Raw genomic sequence first — 19,560 nt, 5'->3', positions numbered from 1 at the left:
CATGGTATTCGGTTTGAGCTTCCTTGTGCGGTGTTTCGATTGCGCCCACAATTACGTTTAAATTATTTGAGGCATTTACATTTGGTATTTTTCTCACGTATCCGTATTTGTAACGATTTCGAATGACTTCTTAATTGACAACAATTAGCATTTGTATTAGCACAGATTCGTTTTGAGGAAGACATATATTTAATCAATAAAGGACAGTAAATTCTCTAGTTTGGATAACAGGACATAACGAGCAGGAGATTATCAATGTTTTGAGGTCAAGTAGCGCCTTATATTGGCATTTCTATAGACAAAGACAGACTTTATAAACGACCAGATGGCTGTGAATTAGGCCGGGGCGATTTGTATGGAAGGAAAAAAACCTTAATGGGCCCTACGCGTTTCTGATTCCTGGGATTGAACTGAGCAAAAAAGTCCACTAGACCCTAGGTCTACGGTGAAAAACGAGCCTCCCGATTTTGACTTTAAGTTTTTTTATCCACGTTTTTTTGACATTTTGGCATATAACGGCCAAACCATTGAGATTTTCGATCCAGCACACAGACAAAAATTGCAGGCAAGACAGCAATTAAGAACTCTCTAATACATCGCAAAAGCATTGGAATGCTCCTTCAGACGGCTTTGGCCTTGAGAAGGTGCAAACTTTTCGGAAAATGTCGATAAATGGCACTGTGCTACAAAAGTTGACCAGAAAAAAGTTCAAGCGTTCTGATGCGAAATTCTATCGTGTTGGGATCAATGGAGAGCGAAAATGCCTTTAGTTCGTTTGGGTTACTTCGTTTTATTTTTTATAACGGTAAAAGCAGTGAAAATCTGGGTTTCTTACATTTTTAAATTTAAACGGGCATATCTTCTTCGTTTTTTCACAACGAATATCTACTGATCCATCTTCCTTTTAAAGGGGTGAATTATATCTTTCGAACAAGTTATTATTATTTTTAAATCGGTTAACAAATGGCTAAGTTATAGTGGTTTAAGTCTGAAAAACTCCACAAAAAAGCAAATTTTTAAAAATATTTTCAATTTTTGTTTTGTTCTATATTTATTTTAAAAATTGTTAGAAATTCAGTTATAGTTTTTTGTGGGGTTTTTCAGACTTAAACCACAATAACTTAGCCATGATATTTATACCCTACACCACACAGTACACGCAGAGAAAAAATATTTTTCGCTTTTGTTGGAACAAAAATATCTGTTTTAGTTCCAAAAATGTATTTGTTTTGTTCAAACATTGTAATCCAAAGATACCATCTTTTGTTCCAAACATAGAAAACAAAAACAACTTTCGAATTTCCGCAATATTGTAAAAATCGTTAACAATACCGATTGTAGGAACTATCATAATCTAATTTTGTTTACAAAAAGTATTGTCAACCCAGAAAACAGCCCAGAAATTTTTGATTTGAGTGTATATACTTCTCATATACACTTTTCACATAACTTGGATATAAATGTCGCGTATAATATTGCAATCATTGATGAACACAATACATGGTTTGCTGCATTGGCTGACAACAAAGACAAACAAAAAGCCACAAGCACCCCAGCATAACAAACACACTACCAAACCTCAAAGCGCAATGAAGACAGAAGAATGAAACAAAACAGAAACAAATAAAAACAAGAGTCTCATTGTTGGTATACATACACACAAAAACAAAGATAAAGGCATCATGTCATACAAACAAAACTCACCATAATTGTTTTTTTCAACACGGCATCGAATAGCGAGAGAAGAGAAAAAATTGTCGAAGAAAAGAGAGAACTATTGTCCAGTTGACAAAAACAATTTTTGGATTTAACAAAAGCTAATTGTTGGAATCACAATACTACATTTGGAATTTAACAATATCTTTACAATACATATTTTGCTCTTCGAATATTGTTGGGTCAATCATATTTTTTTCTCTGCGTGTAGTAAGGGGTATTATGTCTTTGCGCATTTGTATGTAACATACAAAAAGAAACGAAATAGACCCACAGTTCCTTTTGGGGATATACATATAATCACTTTCTGAGCCGATTTATGCGTGTCCGTCCGTCTGTATGTCTGTCCGTCTGGCCATGTATTTTTGTTCGCAACATACAGGTCGCATTTTTTGTCCGATTCAGCTGAAAATTGTGGACTACAACTTTCTTAGCCATAGGAAGAATGCTATTGCTTTTCGTGAAAATCGGTTCAGATTTGGATATAGCTCCCATATATATTTTCGCCCGATTTCACGTATTTGCTGCACCAAACACGCTATATACGTCCGATTTCGATGAAATTTGGAATGTTTGACTGAATTCGGTCTAGAAATAAGTGTGCAAAATTATATTGAAATCGGTCTGGATTTGGATATAGCTCCCATATATATTTTCAGCCGATTTCACGTATTTCCTGTACCACACACGCTATATATGTCCGATTTCGATGAAATTTGGAATGTTTGACTGAATTCGGTCTAGAAATAAGTGTGCCAAATTATATCGAAATCGGTTCCGATTTGGATATAGCTCCCATATATATTTTCGGCCGATTTCACGTATTTTCTGTACCAAACACGCTATATATTTCCGATTTCGATGAAATTTGGAATGTGTGACTGAATGCAGTCTAGAAATAAATGTGCCAAATTATATCGAAATCGGTTCAGATTTGGATATAGCACGCATATATATTTTCGGCCGATTTCGTGTATTTTCTGATCCAAACACGATATATAAGTCCTATTACAATGATATTTGGAATGTGTGACTGAATTCGGTCTGGAAATAAATGTGCCAAATTATATCAAAATCGGTTAAGATCTGCATATAGCTCCGATTTATATTTTACATATTCACAGTGGTGTAGGGTATCATATAGTCGGTCCCGCCCGACTTTGATCCTTTCCTTGATGGATGAACCAAACCTAGTTTCGACCATGTTGACAATTTTTGACGATTTTAAAACTGTTGTTGCCGATTTGACGATTTTTTTTACGATTTCCGACCAAAATCTGTCATCAAGTCCAATTCATGTTTCATAAAATGTTGTTTGCATGGCTTCAAAACCCCAGATTTTTAAATATCTAATAGGCGCCAAATACTCCCTCAGCCGATACATTTATTCTGAGACTCTCACTTTTCCGATTCGCCCCTCATAGTCCGGTCAAAATAGACATTGAAATAGCAAAAAATCCCACAGAGCTGAATTTTGGTGGAGAGCTAGGGTTTGCCATTAGAAGCAATGTCCTAAAAGTCCCCATCGATCCCATGTGTGCAAAAAAAATTATTCGGGGTCAAAGGTCAAATTTTAAGGGTTTTTAGGTTTTCGGATTTATTTTTTGAAAACGGTTGATCTAATCAAAAAGTGACTAAAGTAAATATTGTAGACAGAAAAATTATCTACAAGTTTGACCTTTATAATTTTTTTCCTAGAAGGAACCATTCTTGAGATATAGCTGTTCTAAAAAACACATGATTTTTATGCACTTATAAGGGAAATATGCACATATTCAGACGAACCGGCTAAAATAAGCGAAGTAATCGGGTCTGTCCCCCAAAAAATATATATTTTCTTGAAGAGCGAAATTATAGCTATCTTATAAAAAAAATCCAACAAAATCGGAGCGTGTTTAGTAGAGTTATTCAATGTTAGAGTCATTTTATGAAAAAATAGCCCATTTAACCCACATGTATAATCCGAAAGCCCAACGGGAACGACCCCAACGAAAACTCTCCGATTTTTTTCAAGTTTTGTCCGAAGGTAGGGATTGTTGCGCTGATTACGGAAATGTATAATTTTCAACGGTTGCGGATCCGGTTCTCCGATTATTCGACCAGAAAGGCCAAATTTAAAAACCGGGTTAGACCCGGTTCTACTGAACCGATTACTGCAAAGTGGATATCGTTTGAAAGCTTACGGAAGTACCTAACACATAGTGTCATTACTTTAACCGGTTCGCCTCACAATGAACTTACGCGGCTATTTTTTATTTAACCTTTAGTTCGCGATATCTCGAAAATGGTAAGTCTTTTTTAAGAATCATAAAGACCACTCTTGTAGACAATTATTGGATTTTGCTAAGTCTTACCGTTTTTGAGAAAAATTAAAAAAACTAAATAATGCCTCCAAAAATGACCTTTGACCCCGAATAACTTGTTTTGCACACATGGGATCGATGGGGACTTTTAGGACGTTGCTTCTAATGGCCAACCCTAGCTCTCCACAAAAATTCAGCTTTGTGGGAATTTTTGCTATTTCCCCCTTATACGCATGTCTATTTTGACCGGACTATCAGCCTTTAGGCTAAAAAGGGTATATACACTTTGATACCAACAAAAATGCCCCTCATCGAAATAATTGTTTTAGACCCCAAGTATGATTGAACGAAATCTGTTTCAAACAATTTGGAGTCGACTTAGCAATGTTCGTCCGTCTGTCTGTCTGTCTGGCTGGTGGACACGATTACTCTTGAACGAAGCAACCGATCGGGTCCAAAATTTCACAACCCCTGATTTTTAAATATCTCATAGTCGTCAAATACTCCCTCAGTTGATCCAGGGACGCTTACATCTACTCCCACTTTCCCAATCCGCGTGTTTCATTCATTCACAGTCAACCACTGTATCTAATAGGGTCTAATAAATGTCCACAGGGCGAATATTGCTTGGAGTTTAAATGGGGTTCGCTGTTATCTCTCCCAATGGTATATGTAATGGATTTCGTTCAATATACCCTCAGCATTTATGCTAACGAGGGTATATACATTTTCATACGGGCAAAATGTGCCTCATCGAAATAGTGGTTTTAGACCCCAAGTATGTTTGGACGAAATCCGTTTCAGACAATTTGGAGTTGATTTAGTCATGTCTGTCCGTCTGTCTGACTGGCTTTCGTAATATTTTATCCAAACATAGTTTAAGTTCGAAGATGGGTTACATCGGTCCACTCCTTCCGGTACCTCCCCCACAAAAGTTCGAAAATGTTCGGAAAATTTGTGCGCACGATAACTCTTGAAGGGAGTAACCGATTTGGTCCATACTTTGCACATCGTGAAATTTCTACCTGACTTAGATGAGGTTCCAATATGGACTCAATCGGTAAACTCCTTCGGGTACCTTCCACACAAAATTTCGAAAAGTTCAGTTTAGGACCTGCTTTCGAATCGCCTTGGTTTTTGTTGTAACAACTTGTATTCACTGTCCCCCATACGAAGGTACAAGCTTCATCAGCGGCAAGTCCATACTTCCTGAGAAAATAGGCTGAAAGTTGAAAAAACCCCTATGACCATGTGCAGTGGTTGGAGAGCATGATAATTCTCGAACGGATATGCCGATTCCGTCCAAAATTTCGCTTCGTAAGCCATACCGGTCCACTCCTTAAGGTACCTCTCCTACAAAAGTTCAGAAATGTTCGGAAAAATTGTGCGCACGATTACTCTTGAAGAGAGTGGCCGATTTGGTCCATACTTTACACATCCTAATATATCTACCAGATATAGATCAGGTTCGAATATGGACTATATTTGTCCACTCCACACAAAATTTAGGATAAGTTCACTTTAAGACCTGCTATCGAATCACCTTGATTTTTGTTGAAGCAACTTTCATTCGCTGCCACAATTACGATGGTAAAAGTTTTTTCAGGGGCAAGTCCATACTGCTTAAGAAAACAGCTCGAAAGGTGTAAAAACCACGTATGGCACCCACATGGTCTATGTCGGTCCATTCCTTTAAGTACCTCCTTTTGAATTTAATCCTAATCAACATTTTTGTCGGTTCATACTCCCAAAATTTTGAAACCCCCTAAATACATAAATTTTTTGGGCTGAGGGTATATTTCTGTCGGCAAAGCCGACCCATACTTTTTTACTTGTTTTTCATTTCCTTTTAAGTTTGAGAGTGTCACGTGATGCTTCCCTGAACTCATGACGATGTGTTCAATAATACAGACTATTTTTGTGAATGGGATGGAATTTATGCACAATTTGAAAATGGTACACGTGTTAATTCGTCTCATAGTTCCTTTCGTCTCTCATACAGATTATCAAGAATTAATTTTAAAAATGACTTATTAAAAACACACAAAACATTTAATTTCACTGCAATAGGAAAACAAGTGGCCACAGATTAAAGAATAACAGACCTACAAAAAAAAAAAAAAAAAAAAAAACCTGCTCAATAACAATAAATTAAACTGCTTGTTGACGGTGATAAACAATTGCAACGCTTTTCACATTTCGCCACAGTGTCAGCTGCTGCTACTGGTCTGGTGCTGTTTGTGGCAATTTTGGTGGTGGCCGTGTACAAGTTTATGTATAAACGGCCTAGCATAAAACAAGCAACAAAACCTTCAATAAAACGCTCATTTATTATTCACGTACGTCGAAATACGACGTTTTATCATTGAAGAATGACGCTAAAGAATTTTCATTAAGAACAAAACAAACAAACAAAACAAATGGCACGTATACCATTGCAAAATACACAAAACGTGAGGTCTCCTCATACATGTCCTTTTCTGAATGAAGAACCATTTTGCTCTGAAAGGGAAGAAAAGGCCCTATCTTCTTAGCCGTCTTAGTTTTGTTGCTTCGTATACAACCATTCCTATTCCAATCGACATTAGTTGCATGTAAACAGTAGCTAAAATTTAAATGCTCACACACGAAGCCAATCTACCTAACATATTTGTTGTTGCTGTTTTCCCTTACGATAGACATTACCCACCAAAAGACCAGTAGCCCAAAAGCGATTGAGTGTAATCTTCGACTTTTTAGCATCAATTACCACAAAACAAACATGTGTAAAGATGCCGGGCCGTCCAACAACAACTGTCTTGCATCCAGAGTAGTTGGTGCTGGTGGTGGTCGTTGTTTCCAATCATTGATGTCTTAATACATATTTTTGGTATGGAAATCGTTAACAGGTAACTTTTTGGTGACAAAAGGTCAGTGTAATCAAAGATAAGAATCATTCGGAGGGAACTCAAATGTGTGTTTCGGCAAAGAGAAAAGACAACCGATTAGCCTTTGCCTTTGCCACTTTGGTGGTATTTTTTTAGATATCTTATCGAATCTTATCTTACAACTCATTTACCGGTTACACGTTTGAGAGAGAGAAAGGATGACAATTGTGGAGATGACATAATAAGCGAAGATATCTTATTTGAGGTGAAAAGGTGTATCTTTGAGTCACAGTCAAGTACTTATGGCTGTTACAAAACGTTGGTTGAGGTGGTAATCGAATGGAGACTATATTTAAAAATGTCTCGATCTTTTTACGCTTTTTCCTCAATTCAAAAAGGAAGGTTTTCCTTTTTTCTTCTCCATAAGCTGCCATAGTCAGGTTCATAGTCAAATGAGAAAGCCTTTACCAGCATTAAATAAATACTCCAAGTGTCGATTGATTTAAGCTTAATATGAATGCAAGGTTTCATATAGAATGAACTTTGTCTGGCAATTGGCCGTTGTTACTCATCTTTTCATGATTTGCGGGGTTGAGAAAATAACCCACTGCTTAAATACTGACCATACCATTCATTGTTGCCAAATTTGACAGATGAAGAATGTATCTTATTGAAAAATTACTATTGCTACTCACAGTGTTTGACCCACGATCTTAGAGGTATCGGCGGAACAGAGCAAAATATAGCGTACTATATTTAACTAACGGTTCGAAAGGGATTTGCATTATATTATCTACAACCAGAAAAAAATGATGACATACGTGGTCAAACGAATTGAACACGCTGTTGTCAATTTAACAAAGAAATGTTGTCAACAGTTTCGAGAATTTACAACGTACCGTGGTCAATGTTAGCACGATTGTGATCAAAATATTAAAAATTGAAAACACATGTGCTCATTCTGGTTAGATTCAAAATAATAAAAATAGCCGTGGTAAAAAAATAAATAAATAAAAACAAGTAGAAAAGAATCAGTCGGCTTTGCCGACAGAGATATACCTTCAGCCTATGTGAATTGAAACTTTCAACTACCGTCAGATCGAATGTATTTATGGCCTTTAAATTATTTGGTAATTTTTTTGGACATTTGAATTTGCCGACGAAAATATGGATTAGGATTAAAGTTCAAAAGTGTTGCAGAGGAGGTACTTAAAGGAATCGACCGACATAGTCCATTATGGAAGTGGATCTTATTTTGGGAGTCATATCGCGCCCACTAGTCATTTCAGTGGGTCATCGTATAACTTATGGACCAGTATGCCAAGAAGCATGGACTTGTCCACGGAAAACATTAAACCGTTGTAAGCAGGACAACGAACAGCATCGGCATACATTTTCAAAGGATCTTCGAACAGACCTTAAACTGCACTTGGCGAATGCAAGTTGCTTCAAAAAATCAAAGTGATTCTAGGGCAGGCCTTAAAGTGAACTTATCCGTAATTTTATGTGTGTGTAAAGTATGGACCACATCGGGCTCTCCTTCAAGAGTTATCGTGCGGACAATTTATCCGAACATTTTTGAACTTTTGTGGGGGAGGCACCTGAAGGAGTGGGCCGATATGGCTTATCTTCGAACTTAAACTAAGTTTGGACACAATATTACGAAGGCCAAATTTTGGACGGAATCGGCATATCCGTTCGAGAATTATCTTGCTCTCCAACCACTGCACATGGTCATAGGGGTTTTTCAACTTTCAGGCTATTTTCTCAGGAATTATGGACTTGCCCCTGATGAAGCTTGTACCTTCGTATGGGGGACAGTGAATACAAGTTGTTACAACAGAAACCAAGGCGATTCGAAAGCAGGCCTTAAACTGAACTTTTCCGAAATTTCGTGTGGGAGGTACCCGAACCGATTGATTCCATATTGGAACCTCATCTAAGTCTGGTAGAAATTTCACGATGTGCAAAGTATGGACCAAATCGGTTACTCCCTTCAAGAGTTATCGTGCCAACAATTTTCCGAACATTTTCGAACTTTTGTGGTGGAGGTACCGGAAGGAGTGGACCGATGTAACCCATCTTCGAACTTAAACTATGTTTGGGCAAAATATTACGAAAGCCAAATTTTGGACCGAATCGGTTGATCCGTTCGAGATTTTTCGTGCGCTCCAGCCAGACAGACAGACGGACGGACATTGCTAAATCTACTCTAAATTGTCTGAAACGCATTTCGTCCAAACATATTTGGGGTCTAAAACCATTATTTCGATGAGGCACATTTTGCCCGTATGAAAATGCTGCTAAATGCTGAGGGTATAAAAAATGTTGACACAACACCGTATGGATCGACTTTATCGACATTATTCCCTCTATGCATGATTCCGATATCAGTTAGGCATACCAAACTCACTTTCATTTTGTTTTAGGGGATATCGGAATAGTGGATCTTCTTTCTCAGTCACTTGAATATCTGTTCCTGTTAAGGAGCCTTGAAATGAATTCACACCTGTCCGTCTATCTGGCTGGGGTGCAAGTTGGAACATGAGCCACCAGAAGGAATTATGTAACTGATTTGGTCAGATTCGCATATAGACTATATCGTTCCACTCCTTCTCGACACAAAATTTAAATTTTTTAGCAAAATTGTATAACGAGTGGTTTTATCGAAGGTTGAGGTAAGCTAAGTCGCAGCCAGGGGCATTTAACGACCTTATTTTAAGTAATCAGCTGTTGCTTAATTTGTGAATAACGTGTGGATTCTGTATCAGTTTGGTGGATTCTTACTGTGGGCTTAAAGGCAATCATCTTAGGGTAGAGGTGTTGGCTTCGCGAGGACATTAGAAGGTAATGTTAATCGGCTTGGTGTAGTCGGGTTTCAGCAACTCGACTTGATGTAGTCGGGTTGAAGCAACTCGGTTTGATGTGGTCGGGCTGAATTGTCTTTAGTTGATATTACTCGGGTTGATGCAGTCGAGTTGATGATACTCGGTTTGGCCTAGTCGGTGATTGATGATACCCTGCTGGTAGTAGTCGTGGGATTATTCTCATCTTAATGTAGTTGGGTTGAAGATACTCGGTTTGACGTAGTCGTGTTGATGTTACTCGGCTGGATTTAGTCGGGTTGAAGCGAGTCGGTTTGGTATAGTTGAGTTGATGTTACTCGACTGGATGTAGCAGAGTTGATGTTACTCACCTTGGTGTAGTCGGGCTGATGCAACTCGGTGTAGTCGGCCTTGGTGTCGTCGGGCTGATGCAACTCGGTGTAGTCGGCCTTGGTGTCGTCGGGCTGATGCAACTCGGTTTGATGTAGTCGGGCTGAAGCGACTCCGTTTGATGTATTCGGATTGATGTTACTCGGCTTGATGCAGTCGGATCGATGATACTCGGTTTGGTGAAGTTGGGTGAATGATACTCGGTTTGATGCAAGGCGAATTTACACCATGGTTTGATGTATTTGGGTTAAAGTGACTCTGCAATCGAAAAGAGACGATCGTATTAACCTCGAAACGAATGAATCGCGAAGCGAACTCATCGCAGGAAGCAAATGAATCACAGGAAGCAAACGAATCGAAGCAACCCAACGAATCGGAGTATACCAAAGAATCGGAGTGCGAAATGAATCTGAGGAAGCGTACGAGTCTCAGAACCAAGCCCTTGGCTTAGAAACAGCTACATCCCCTGCGAACAGTGGCACAAGTCAACTTCGCTAGTACTCGGCGATGATCCTGCTTACAGCAATATAATGTGTTTAATGGGCAAGTTAATGCTTCCTGACATAATGGTGCAAAAGCTTTAAAAATTCCATGGTTACTAAGATGAATGGCTCTTGTGGTCAAGACTGAAATTGGTCCAACCTTTGCATATCGACAAATTTCTTCTTATCGTACATTTAGCTCCAAGAAGGTCTATTTCGGACAACACCTAACAAAAGTTCAGTTTATATTTTAAAATTGGATATTTGTTTTGAAGGCAATCCATGTGATTCTGATTGTGACAATAACATTTTTGACCCAATATTTAGGGCCGCTCCTTCATACATCTCTTACACTAAACTTGATTGTGTATAGGCCTCTTTCCTTAGATCTGTGTCTCAAATTATATGGCCCACTGTACGAGTACCTAGCCACAAACGCCTACATATTTTCGCTGAAAAATTCCAAAACTTTTTTTATCACTTTATTTATTTATTTATTTATTTTCAAAACTAGAGGTCTGTTTTAGCGCAATTAGGTCCACCGTTCATGTTGTTTTTTTTATGGTATGTCTCTGTCCGCAAGACTAACTGATACTTTTTTACAGGCTTCTGTTCCAATTACCTCAACATCATGTTGCAGAAACGTGTCAGTCAGTAGGTCCACATTTTGTATAGGAAAGTTTTGAAGGGTTTTGCCTTAGAAATTGTCGACTCTGCCATTAGGAAAACTATTTGGAGCCAAATACACTGCGTAAAACCTCTTCTGTCCTATAATCTGGCTAGTTTAGCAGTTCACTATCTCTTCTTATCATCGAAAGCGAAAAATCCCGAATAGTCTCATGTCAGTCATAAAATATATATTTGAACGTATTTTTTATGAATTAAAGTTATTTAAAGCTTAAAGTCCTCCCTCGTCCTCCCATGTCGCCGTCACATAATTTCTGGGGCACATCCATTTAAATTTCTTGAACTTAATATTTTTTTTTATTATTTTAATATGAAAAATGAGCTATGAAAAATCAAATAACTTTGCAAAACGTCAAACTTTCAAATCTACGCCTTTCATACTCGTAAGTCATTTGTTTGTTGATGTCCTCTGTCCATACCAGCACGTAGATCCTTTGTTGCTTAAAATGCCTTATTTTAATGACTGCCCTAAACCTAAAGCGGTTTATTTTCGGTTTAAAAGCAAAGCATTAAAGACGCATCAGAATTTCACCATGGAGCAAAGTTAGTGGAAGGGGAGCACGAGATGGGTAAAAAGATGAAACCAAACGTTGTGTATTACAATACCAGCCAGGAGACAATCATAGCTTGTGGATGAGATGACGAACATTCATTCAAACTTGATGTGTTTTGCAATTGTAAGAAATGACAAAAGGATAGATGGTTGTTTGGACGGATGAATGTGGATGGTTGTTGCTTGGTTGGCAGCACCCCACCTTTGGCAATTTTTATCATATCTAAGGCAAACTCTACAGCTGTGGGCTACAAGACAGAACAGAGCGATGAAGAACCACATGCATAAACATCACATCACAAAATTGTATTGAAAACAAGTTGCCAGGAATGTTGTCGTCAAAATCTTGAATGTAGAAAGAAGCTGTAGTAGCAGGTCGGTTCCCTTTCTGCATTAGTTGGTGTGTGTGTGTTTGACTTTGTTCCTTAACAATGTCTGCAATATATGTTTTTTGGTTTTTGGAGATACCGCCGTTGCTAAAATAAAGGATTGTCTTTTTGGGTGCGGAAAGGGGGTCCCGTACTTGGTGGCACAAACAGCAACAACTGCACTTCACTGTACTGTGTGCCCTTAAACGCATTCCTTTAATGCACTACATTTGACTTGCCATTTTGAATGGAAGAGGATTTTCCTCCCTCTCCCTCCTTGGAGTTGCAATCATGAAGAAACATTCCAAAGTACTCGTTAGTAAAGGCACACTTTTCACATGTTGGCAAATTTTCATGAATTCGTTATGTTTCGCTTCACTTTGTTGTAACACACCACAGTGTGTGTGTGTGTGTGTGCCTTTATTGCGTTCCTCTTTCTTTTTGGGGGAACCTATCTTCTTTTTCGGTTGGGGAAAATGAAATCAAATGGAAACTTGTTGGCAGTTGCTGGTGTTGTTCATTTGCTGCTACGATTTGCAACAAGCCATAACGACCATAATGAAGATGCTGCAAATTTTTTCGCAATGCAACAACAGTTTCAAGGCATTAGTTCTTAATCAGGCGTTTATTGTCTGCTCGAAAAAAATGATGACTCATTTTGAATCTTGTTTTTTACAAAACAATTTAAGAAACTATATTTTTTATTTCAGATACCACAACCCCTATGTCTACGCGAAATTTCCCACCTTCATTTTGGAATAGCAATTATGTGCATCCTGTCACCGCCACCACACATCCTCAGGTGAGTTAAGTGTAAAAAAGTGCAAACTTTAATGAAAAATAAAACTAAATGCTTTCCTTATTCCCCTTCTTTACAGATGAGCGACCTGTATTCATCAGAGGGTGGCTATGCCACAGATCCTTGGGTACCTCATGCCGCTGCCCATTATGGCACCTATGCTCATGCCGCCCATGCCCATGCAGCTCATGCCCACGCCTATCATCATAATATGGCCCAATATGGTAGTCTGCTGCGTCTGCCTCAACAGTATGGCCATAGTTCAAGGTAAATAAGAAATTTTAGATTTTTGTTTCGATTTCATTTGTGAGGAAATATTCGTCACTTTTGTATAACTTCTAAAGTGTCCATTACTTATTTCTTTCTTCTCTTTGTTTTGTATTTTTTCAGACTGCATCATGATCAACAAACAGCACATGCGCTAGAAAGTGCTGCCGCCTACTCTAGTTACCCTACAATGGCCGGTAAGTTTCACAAGTTTTTGTAAAGGAAAAAAAATGTGTCGGCATTGCCATAGAAACCGAAACTTTTTTAGAGGGAGTTTTAAAATTTACAGACTTATATTAAAAATATTTTAAACAACTTATAAGGAAACTACGTTCCACACCTACATAAAGTTTAGGTACCAAGATGGTGAAAATGTGGAAAAGTCCATGTGTTTGAATTAAAAACAAATCCTTAGGCAGGGAATCTACGTCTTGGATTGATTGAGCAGACTATTTTTTATATGCAGGATTAAATTTTTTATGGGGCCTTCTCTTCAAAATCGATAAAAACCAGTAAGGAAAGGATCAAAGTCGGGCGGGGCCGACTATATGATACCCTACACCACTGTGAATATGTAAAATATAAATCGGAGCTATATCCAGATCTTAACCGATTTTGATATAATTTGGCACATTTATTTCCAGACCGAATTCAGTCACACATTCCAAATATCATTGAAATCGGACTTATATAACGTGTTTGGAGCAGAAAATCACGAAATCGGCCGAAAATATATATGGGTGCTATATCCAAATCTGAACCGATTTCGATATAATTTGGCACATTTATTTCTAGACTGAATTCAGTCACACATTCCAAATTTCATCGAAATCGGAAATATATAGCGTTTGTGGTACATAAAATACGTGAAATCGGCCAAACATATATATGGGAGCTATATCCAAATCGGAACCGATTTCGATATAATTTGGCACACTTATTTCTAGATCGAATTCAGTCCAACATTCCAAATTTCATCAAAATCGGACGTATATAGCGTGTTTGGTGCAGCAAATACGTGAAATCGGGCGAACATATATATGGGAGCTATATCCAAATCTGAACCGACTTCGATATAATTTGGCTCATTTATTTCTAGACTGAATTCAGTCACACATTCAAAGTTTCATCAAAATTGGACGTATATAGCGTGTTTGGTGCAGCAAATACGTGAAATCGGGCGAAAATATATATGGGAGCTATATCCAAATCTGAACCGATTTTCACCAAAAGCAATAGCGTTCTTCCTATGGCTAAAAAAGTTGTAGTCCCCAATTTTCAGCTGAATCGGACAAAAAATGCGACCTGTATGTTGCGAACAAAAATACATGGACAGACGGACAGACAGACAGACGGACGGACACGCATAAATCGACTCAGAAAGTGATTATATGTATATCCCCAAAAGGAACTTTGGGTCTATTTCGTTTCCTTTTGTATGTTACATACAAATGCACAAAGACATAATACCCCTTACCACTGTGTGGTGTAGGGTATAATTACATGAGTAATACAATTCTCTAACTAGTTTTTTTAAGTTATAGGCAAAATTATAACGCAAAACTATGAATGGAAAGTATTAATAAAAGTTCACAAAAACAGCTATCGGTAGGTTTTAGTGACAACTTTATTTTGGCGATTTTACCGATTTTTGTTTCAATAACCAAAACATGAGTTAGAGAATCCCACAACAGAAATGCTCACGCAATGTAGAAAACATTACGTCGAAGATTCCGATGCTACATAGACGGAGTTTCGAACTCACCGATACCCATGAAATTGAGCTTATTTGCAACTCCAAAAAGTTTCTCATTCAGACTTGAAAGAAGGCACGTTTGGTCTACGTTTTCTCATAAACGCTGCAACCACTTCCTGTATGTCCTTGCCACATTCCAACGAAGGGTTACTAGGTTTGCCCAAACTTTAACAACAGCCTACATTGTAGACTCTACAGCTAAAGAAAATTATTGGAATTTGTAAAAAACCAGTTATGCGGTTCTTAGTACCCCAATACGTGTCAACGTACATAGGTCCACCTTTTGTATAGGAACGTTTTTAAGGGGTTGTCAGTGAATCGGTTGGTTGGATTGTACCATTTGCAAAACTATTAGCACCAATGACACTGCATCCGAATAAGTCCTATTCAGTTCTTCCTGATAATCTGGGTTAGTTTAGCGGTTCTTCCGTGTCTGTATGAAGATCCTTGCTGACAAGGCTGGAAAGTAGGAACCACCATAGGATGACATTAACAAACTTATTCCGGTTATTATTCTGATCTTCACAGATAAATGACCCACCGGAATCGTGAACACAATCTCTGAAATTTGCCCAAGTAGATCTTGCGGTAGTTAGTGGTAGCAATAATTCGGCCGCCGGAAATGAAATAACTCAAGTTACCGTAGATCTTAATTGGGATGTTCTCATATTCCTCCCTCGGATGACGATGGTAAGCCATTAAAAAAAGGAAATGAAGTCTTTAGATATATATGAGTGGAATAAGTCTTTAGAGACGGGTGCCACCGTGGTGCAATGGTATGCACACCCGCCTTGCTCACATAATGTCGTGGGTTCGATTCCCCCCGGCCAGTCAACATCAAAACACTTTTCAACGGTGGCAAAATACCCCTCAGTAATGTTGGCGACATTTCCTGAGTATTTCTCTACAAAAGTGGTGTTTTTGACACGCCGTCCGGACTCGGTGATAAACTGTAGGTTAGGGCTAATATGAATCGGGGTGCACTCATTGATATGAGAAAAGTCTCCCTTGTCCCTTGTGGGATGTTTGTGGAACAATTATTATTATTATAAGTCTTTAGAGACAAGCTGAAAATAGTCTTTAGAAACGAGTCGAAGGAAGTTTTTTTATAGACGTGCGGAAGGGAGTCGAAGTGAGTCTTTATAAAATTGAAGAACTGAGTCTGTAGAGACGAGCTGAAGGGAGTCTTCAGAAACGAGCGGAGAGAGTCCATATACACGCGTGGAAGGAAGCCTTTTGAAGAGTGTCGTTATAGACAAGGGGAAGGGAGTCGTTATAGAAAATTTGAAGAGGGGCTTTATAATCCATAAGAAGATAATCTTTATGGTCCAGCTACCTATAGGTGTATAGTCGTCATACAAGAAGGCATCCAGTAGAACCTACATTGGGTCCTTATATTGATATTTTTTCTTCTCTATAAGGGAGACCACTTCGTCTTATGGAATATCAAAAGACCACCTTCCTTTGAAAGACCAAAAGGTATTCCTATTTAAGACCACAAGTTCATCTTATAGAAGACCACAGGGTCTTCTTAAGAAGATCACAAGGCCTTGTTACGGGTGTTGGGAGGTTAAGCCAGGTGCCCGCGTTAATCTCCACAAGGCATCATTATCCTCCTACCATAAGAAGACTTTGTGGACTTCTATACGAATACCTTTTGTTCTCCTAAGTTGTTGTCTTTCATAACGAGACCTTGTGGTCTATGTACTGCAAAAAAATCTTACGATCTTCTTCTTCTTAGAAGACCACAGGGTCTTCTTTTAAAAGTCCACAAGCTATTCTTATGGAAGACCACAGGGTCTTCTTCTATGAGAAGACCAAAAGAACTTGTTATGGAAGTCCAAAAGATCGACTTATGGAAGATCACACGGTCTTGTTATGGATGACTAAAAGATTACCTTATGGTAGACCATCGGATATTCTTATGAAGAATTTAAGGTCTTCTTCTATAAGAGAACCTCAAGAACATATGTCTTTTCTTAAAAGACAACAAGATCTTCTTATGGAAGAATTTGTGGTCTATCGCAGGAAGACCTTGTGGTCGACTTCTTCTTATAGAAGGCCCTGTGGTCTTGAGCTTATTTGATAGAAGAAGACCACAAAGTCTTGTTAAGGAGGTCTTCAAGTTCATCTTATAGAAGACCATAAGGGTTCTTAAGAAGATCACAAGGTTTTGTTATGGAAGACTACAAGCTATTCTTATGGAAGACCACAGGGTCTTCTTCTATGAGAATACCACAAGAACTTGTTATGGAAGTCCAAAAGATTAACTTATAGAAGATCACACGGTCTTGTTATGGAAGACGAAGAAATTACCTTATGGTAGACCATCGGATATTCTTATGAAGAATTTGAAGCCTCCTTCTATAAGAGAACCTCAAGAACACAGGGTCTTCTTTTAGAAGACAACAAGATCTTCTTATGGAAGAATTTGTTGGTATATCGCAGGAAGACCTTGTGGTCCACTTCTTCTTATAGAAGGTCCTGTGGTCTTGAGCTAATTTGGTAGAAGAAGACCACAAAGTTTTGTTAAAGAGGTCTTCAAGTTCATCCTATAGAAGACCATAAGGGTTCTTGAGAAGATCACAAGGTTTTGTTATGGAAGACAACAAGCTATTCTTATGGAAGACCACAGGGTCTTCTGCTATGAGAAGATCACAAGAACGTGTTATGGAAGACCAATAAATCAACTTATGGAAGACCACAAGGTCTTGTTATGAAAGACTAAAGGATTACCTTATGATAGACCATCGGTTATCTTATGAAGAATTTGAGGTCCTCTTCTATAAGGCCCTATGGTCTTGGGCCCATTTGATAGAAGAAGACCACAAAGTTTTGTTAAAGAGGACCTTTGGATTTCCATAATGTCACCCAAGAGAAGAAGACTTTGTGGTCTTCCATAACAAGAGCTTGTGGACTTTTAAAAGAAGGCCCTGTGGTCTTCTAAGAAGAAGACGATCATACGATTTTTTTGCAGTACATAGACCAGAAGGTCTCATTATGAAAGACAACAACTTAGAAGACCAAATGGTATTCATATAGAAGTCCCCAAAGTGTTCTTAGGGAAGGAGGATAATGATGCCTTGTGGAGATTAACGCGGGCACCTGGCTTGACCTCTTAACCTCCCAACACCCAACAAGCGTAAAACCAACGTCCCTTGCACCGTTGTGAGGTACGAATCTGTTGTTACGTATTTGGACCTAAAAACGTTCCTTGGTATGGTGGAAAAAAAAACATCTAAAGCTCTGGCCTTTTTTTGGCTCAGATCACCAGGAAAGAATGCTACCCCATGTGGCGTCAAACTCTTCCCATGATATTCCCCCAAAGTGGTCGAAACCAATTGCCAAACTATGTAGGTTTGAAGACCATGGACCATTTCACATCCGTGGTACAAGATCAGTGATACACAAAAGGCCACACACGTCCTCTCACAGAACGTTTCTCTTTCCACACACAATTCAACTAATTGAAAACCCATGCACTCTCACAATAACATCTCCGTAAAGTATGCAAAGGAAAGTACGGTTCCTATGCCTATACTTGATTAATGCATCTAGTCTGACCTCGTAGCCGATATGACTATCTGTTGGAACCCAGATGGTACATGCACTGCTGACAACTCGTTATTATCGACATCTTGAAACCGTATGTCGAACTACCTGAGGATAACAAATAGGGATAGGTAATGAAAAGAAATAATCGACTTTTCGACTTTAGTCTAAAAATAAAAATGCGATTTTTCGGTCTGGCGATTATTTCAATTAGGTCTGTACGATAACTTCGCAAGTAAAAAGTACTTGCTAGTACTCAGCAAGTTCTTAGTAACTTCTCTTAACTAATTTTACTCTCTCGAAGCTAAAAATTTGCAGAATGTTATCGAACAACAATTTGCAAAAACTTGCAAGATTGACAAACAAGAAGTTTGGCCGCTGATCAAACTTGTAAATTCTTACAAGGAAAATTTTGCTTGCAAAAGCTTTTATGTTCTCATTAACAAAAGTCTCCAAAACTCTCCAAAATTCTCTCCAAATTCGCTCTCTTTTACTTTACAAGTTTGTTATCGAACAGCATTTTGTAAAAGTTTTTAAACATTTGTACAAACTTTTGGGTTATCGTACAGACCTAATGTCTTAAAACTCGACTTTCGACTTTTTGATAACAGCAGAAAATCGATTACAATCGGCTATCGTCGATTTTCGAGTTTTCTTTTGATCCTTTGCACAGATGATTTTGTAGCTAAAATCTAATCAAAAATAATCGATTATGCGATTTTCAGTCCAGTCGATTTTTAGACTTTTGACAACAAAAAGTCGACTAATCGATTAATCGATTTACCTATCCCTAACCACAAACATCGCCGAAGGGACAAGGGAAACTTCTCTCATAGCAATGAGTACACACCTATTTACTTTAGCTTAATGATATGGGACCTAATTTTTAAATCCGAATCTGAACGGAGTATCTTAAAATAGTACTTATAGAGTTTTACATAGAAAAAATTTTCCCTGACCTTGGAATCCAAGCCGAACATTCAGTGTGCAAGGCT

At 38.3% G+C, this 19,560-nt stretch overlaps 2 protein-coding genes across 2 annotated transcripts in view; one reads left to right on the top strand and one right to left on the bottom strand.

The window, feature by feature from the left end:
- Xrcc2 (X-ray repair cross complementing 2) overlaps positions 1 to 19,560 on the bottom strand; it is a 231,373-nt gene that overhangs the window by 36,705 nt on the left and 175,108 nt on the right. The window lies entirely within an intron of this gene.
- The window catches only part of vg (transcription factor vestigial), a 71,887-nt gene that overhangs the window by 51,163 nt on the left and 1,164 nt on the right, over positions 1 to 19,560 (top strand). Inside the window, exons 6-8 of the mRNA XM_073955251.1 lie at positions 12,902 to 12,993; positions 13,070 to 13,257; positions 13,381 to 13,454. Of these exons, the coding sequence (XP_073811352.1) occupies positions 12,902 to 12,993; positions 13,070 to 13,257; positions 13,381 to 13,454 (354 nt within the window). The remainder of the gene's footprint in view (positions 1 to 12,901; positions 12,994 to 13,069; positions 13,258 to 13,380; positions 13,455 to 19,560) is intronic.

Source organism: Musca autumnalis, unplaced genomic scaffold, assembly GCF_047663935.1.
Source record: "Musca autumnalis isolate F117 unplaced genomic scaffold, ASM4766393v1 scaffold_5, whole genome shotgun sequence".
NCBI lineage: Eukaryota > Metazoa > Arthropoda > Insecta > Diptera > Muscidae > Musca > Musca autumnalis.
The sequence above is the reverse complement of the archived record's forward strand: the minus strand, read 5'-3'. Positions and strand labels throughout refer to the sequence as shown.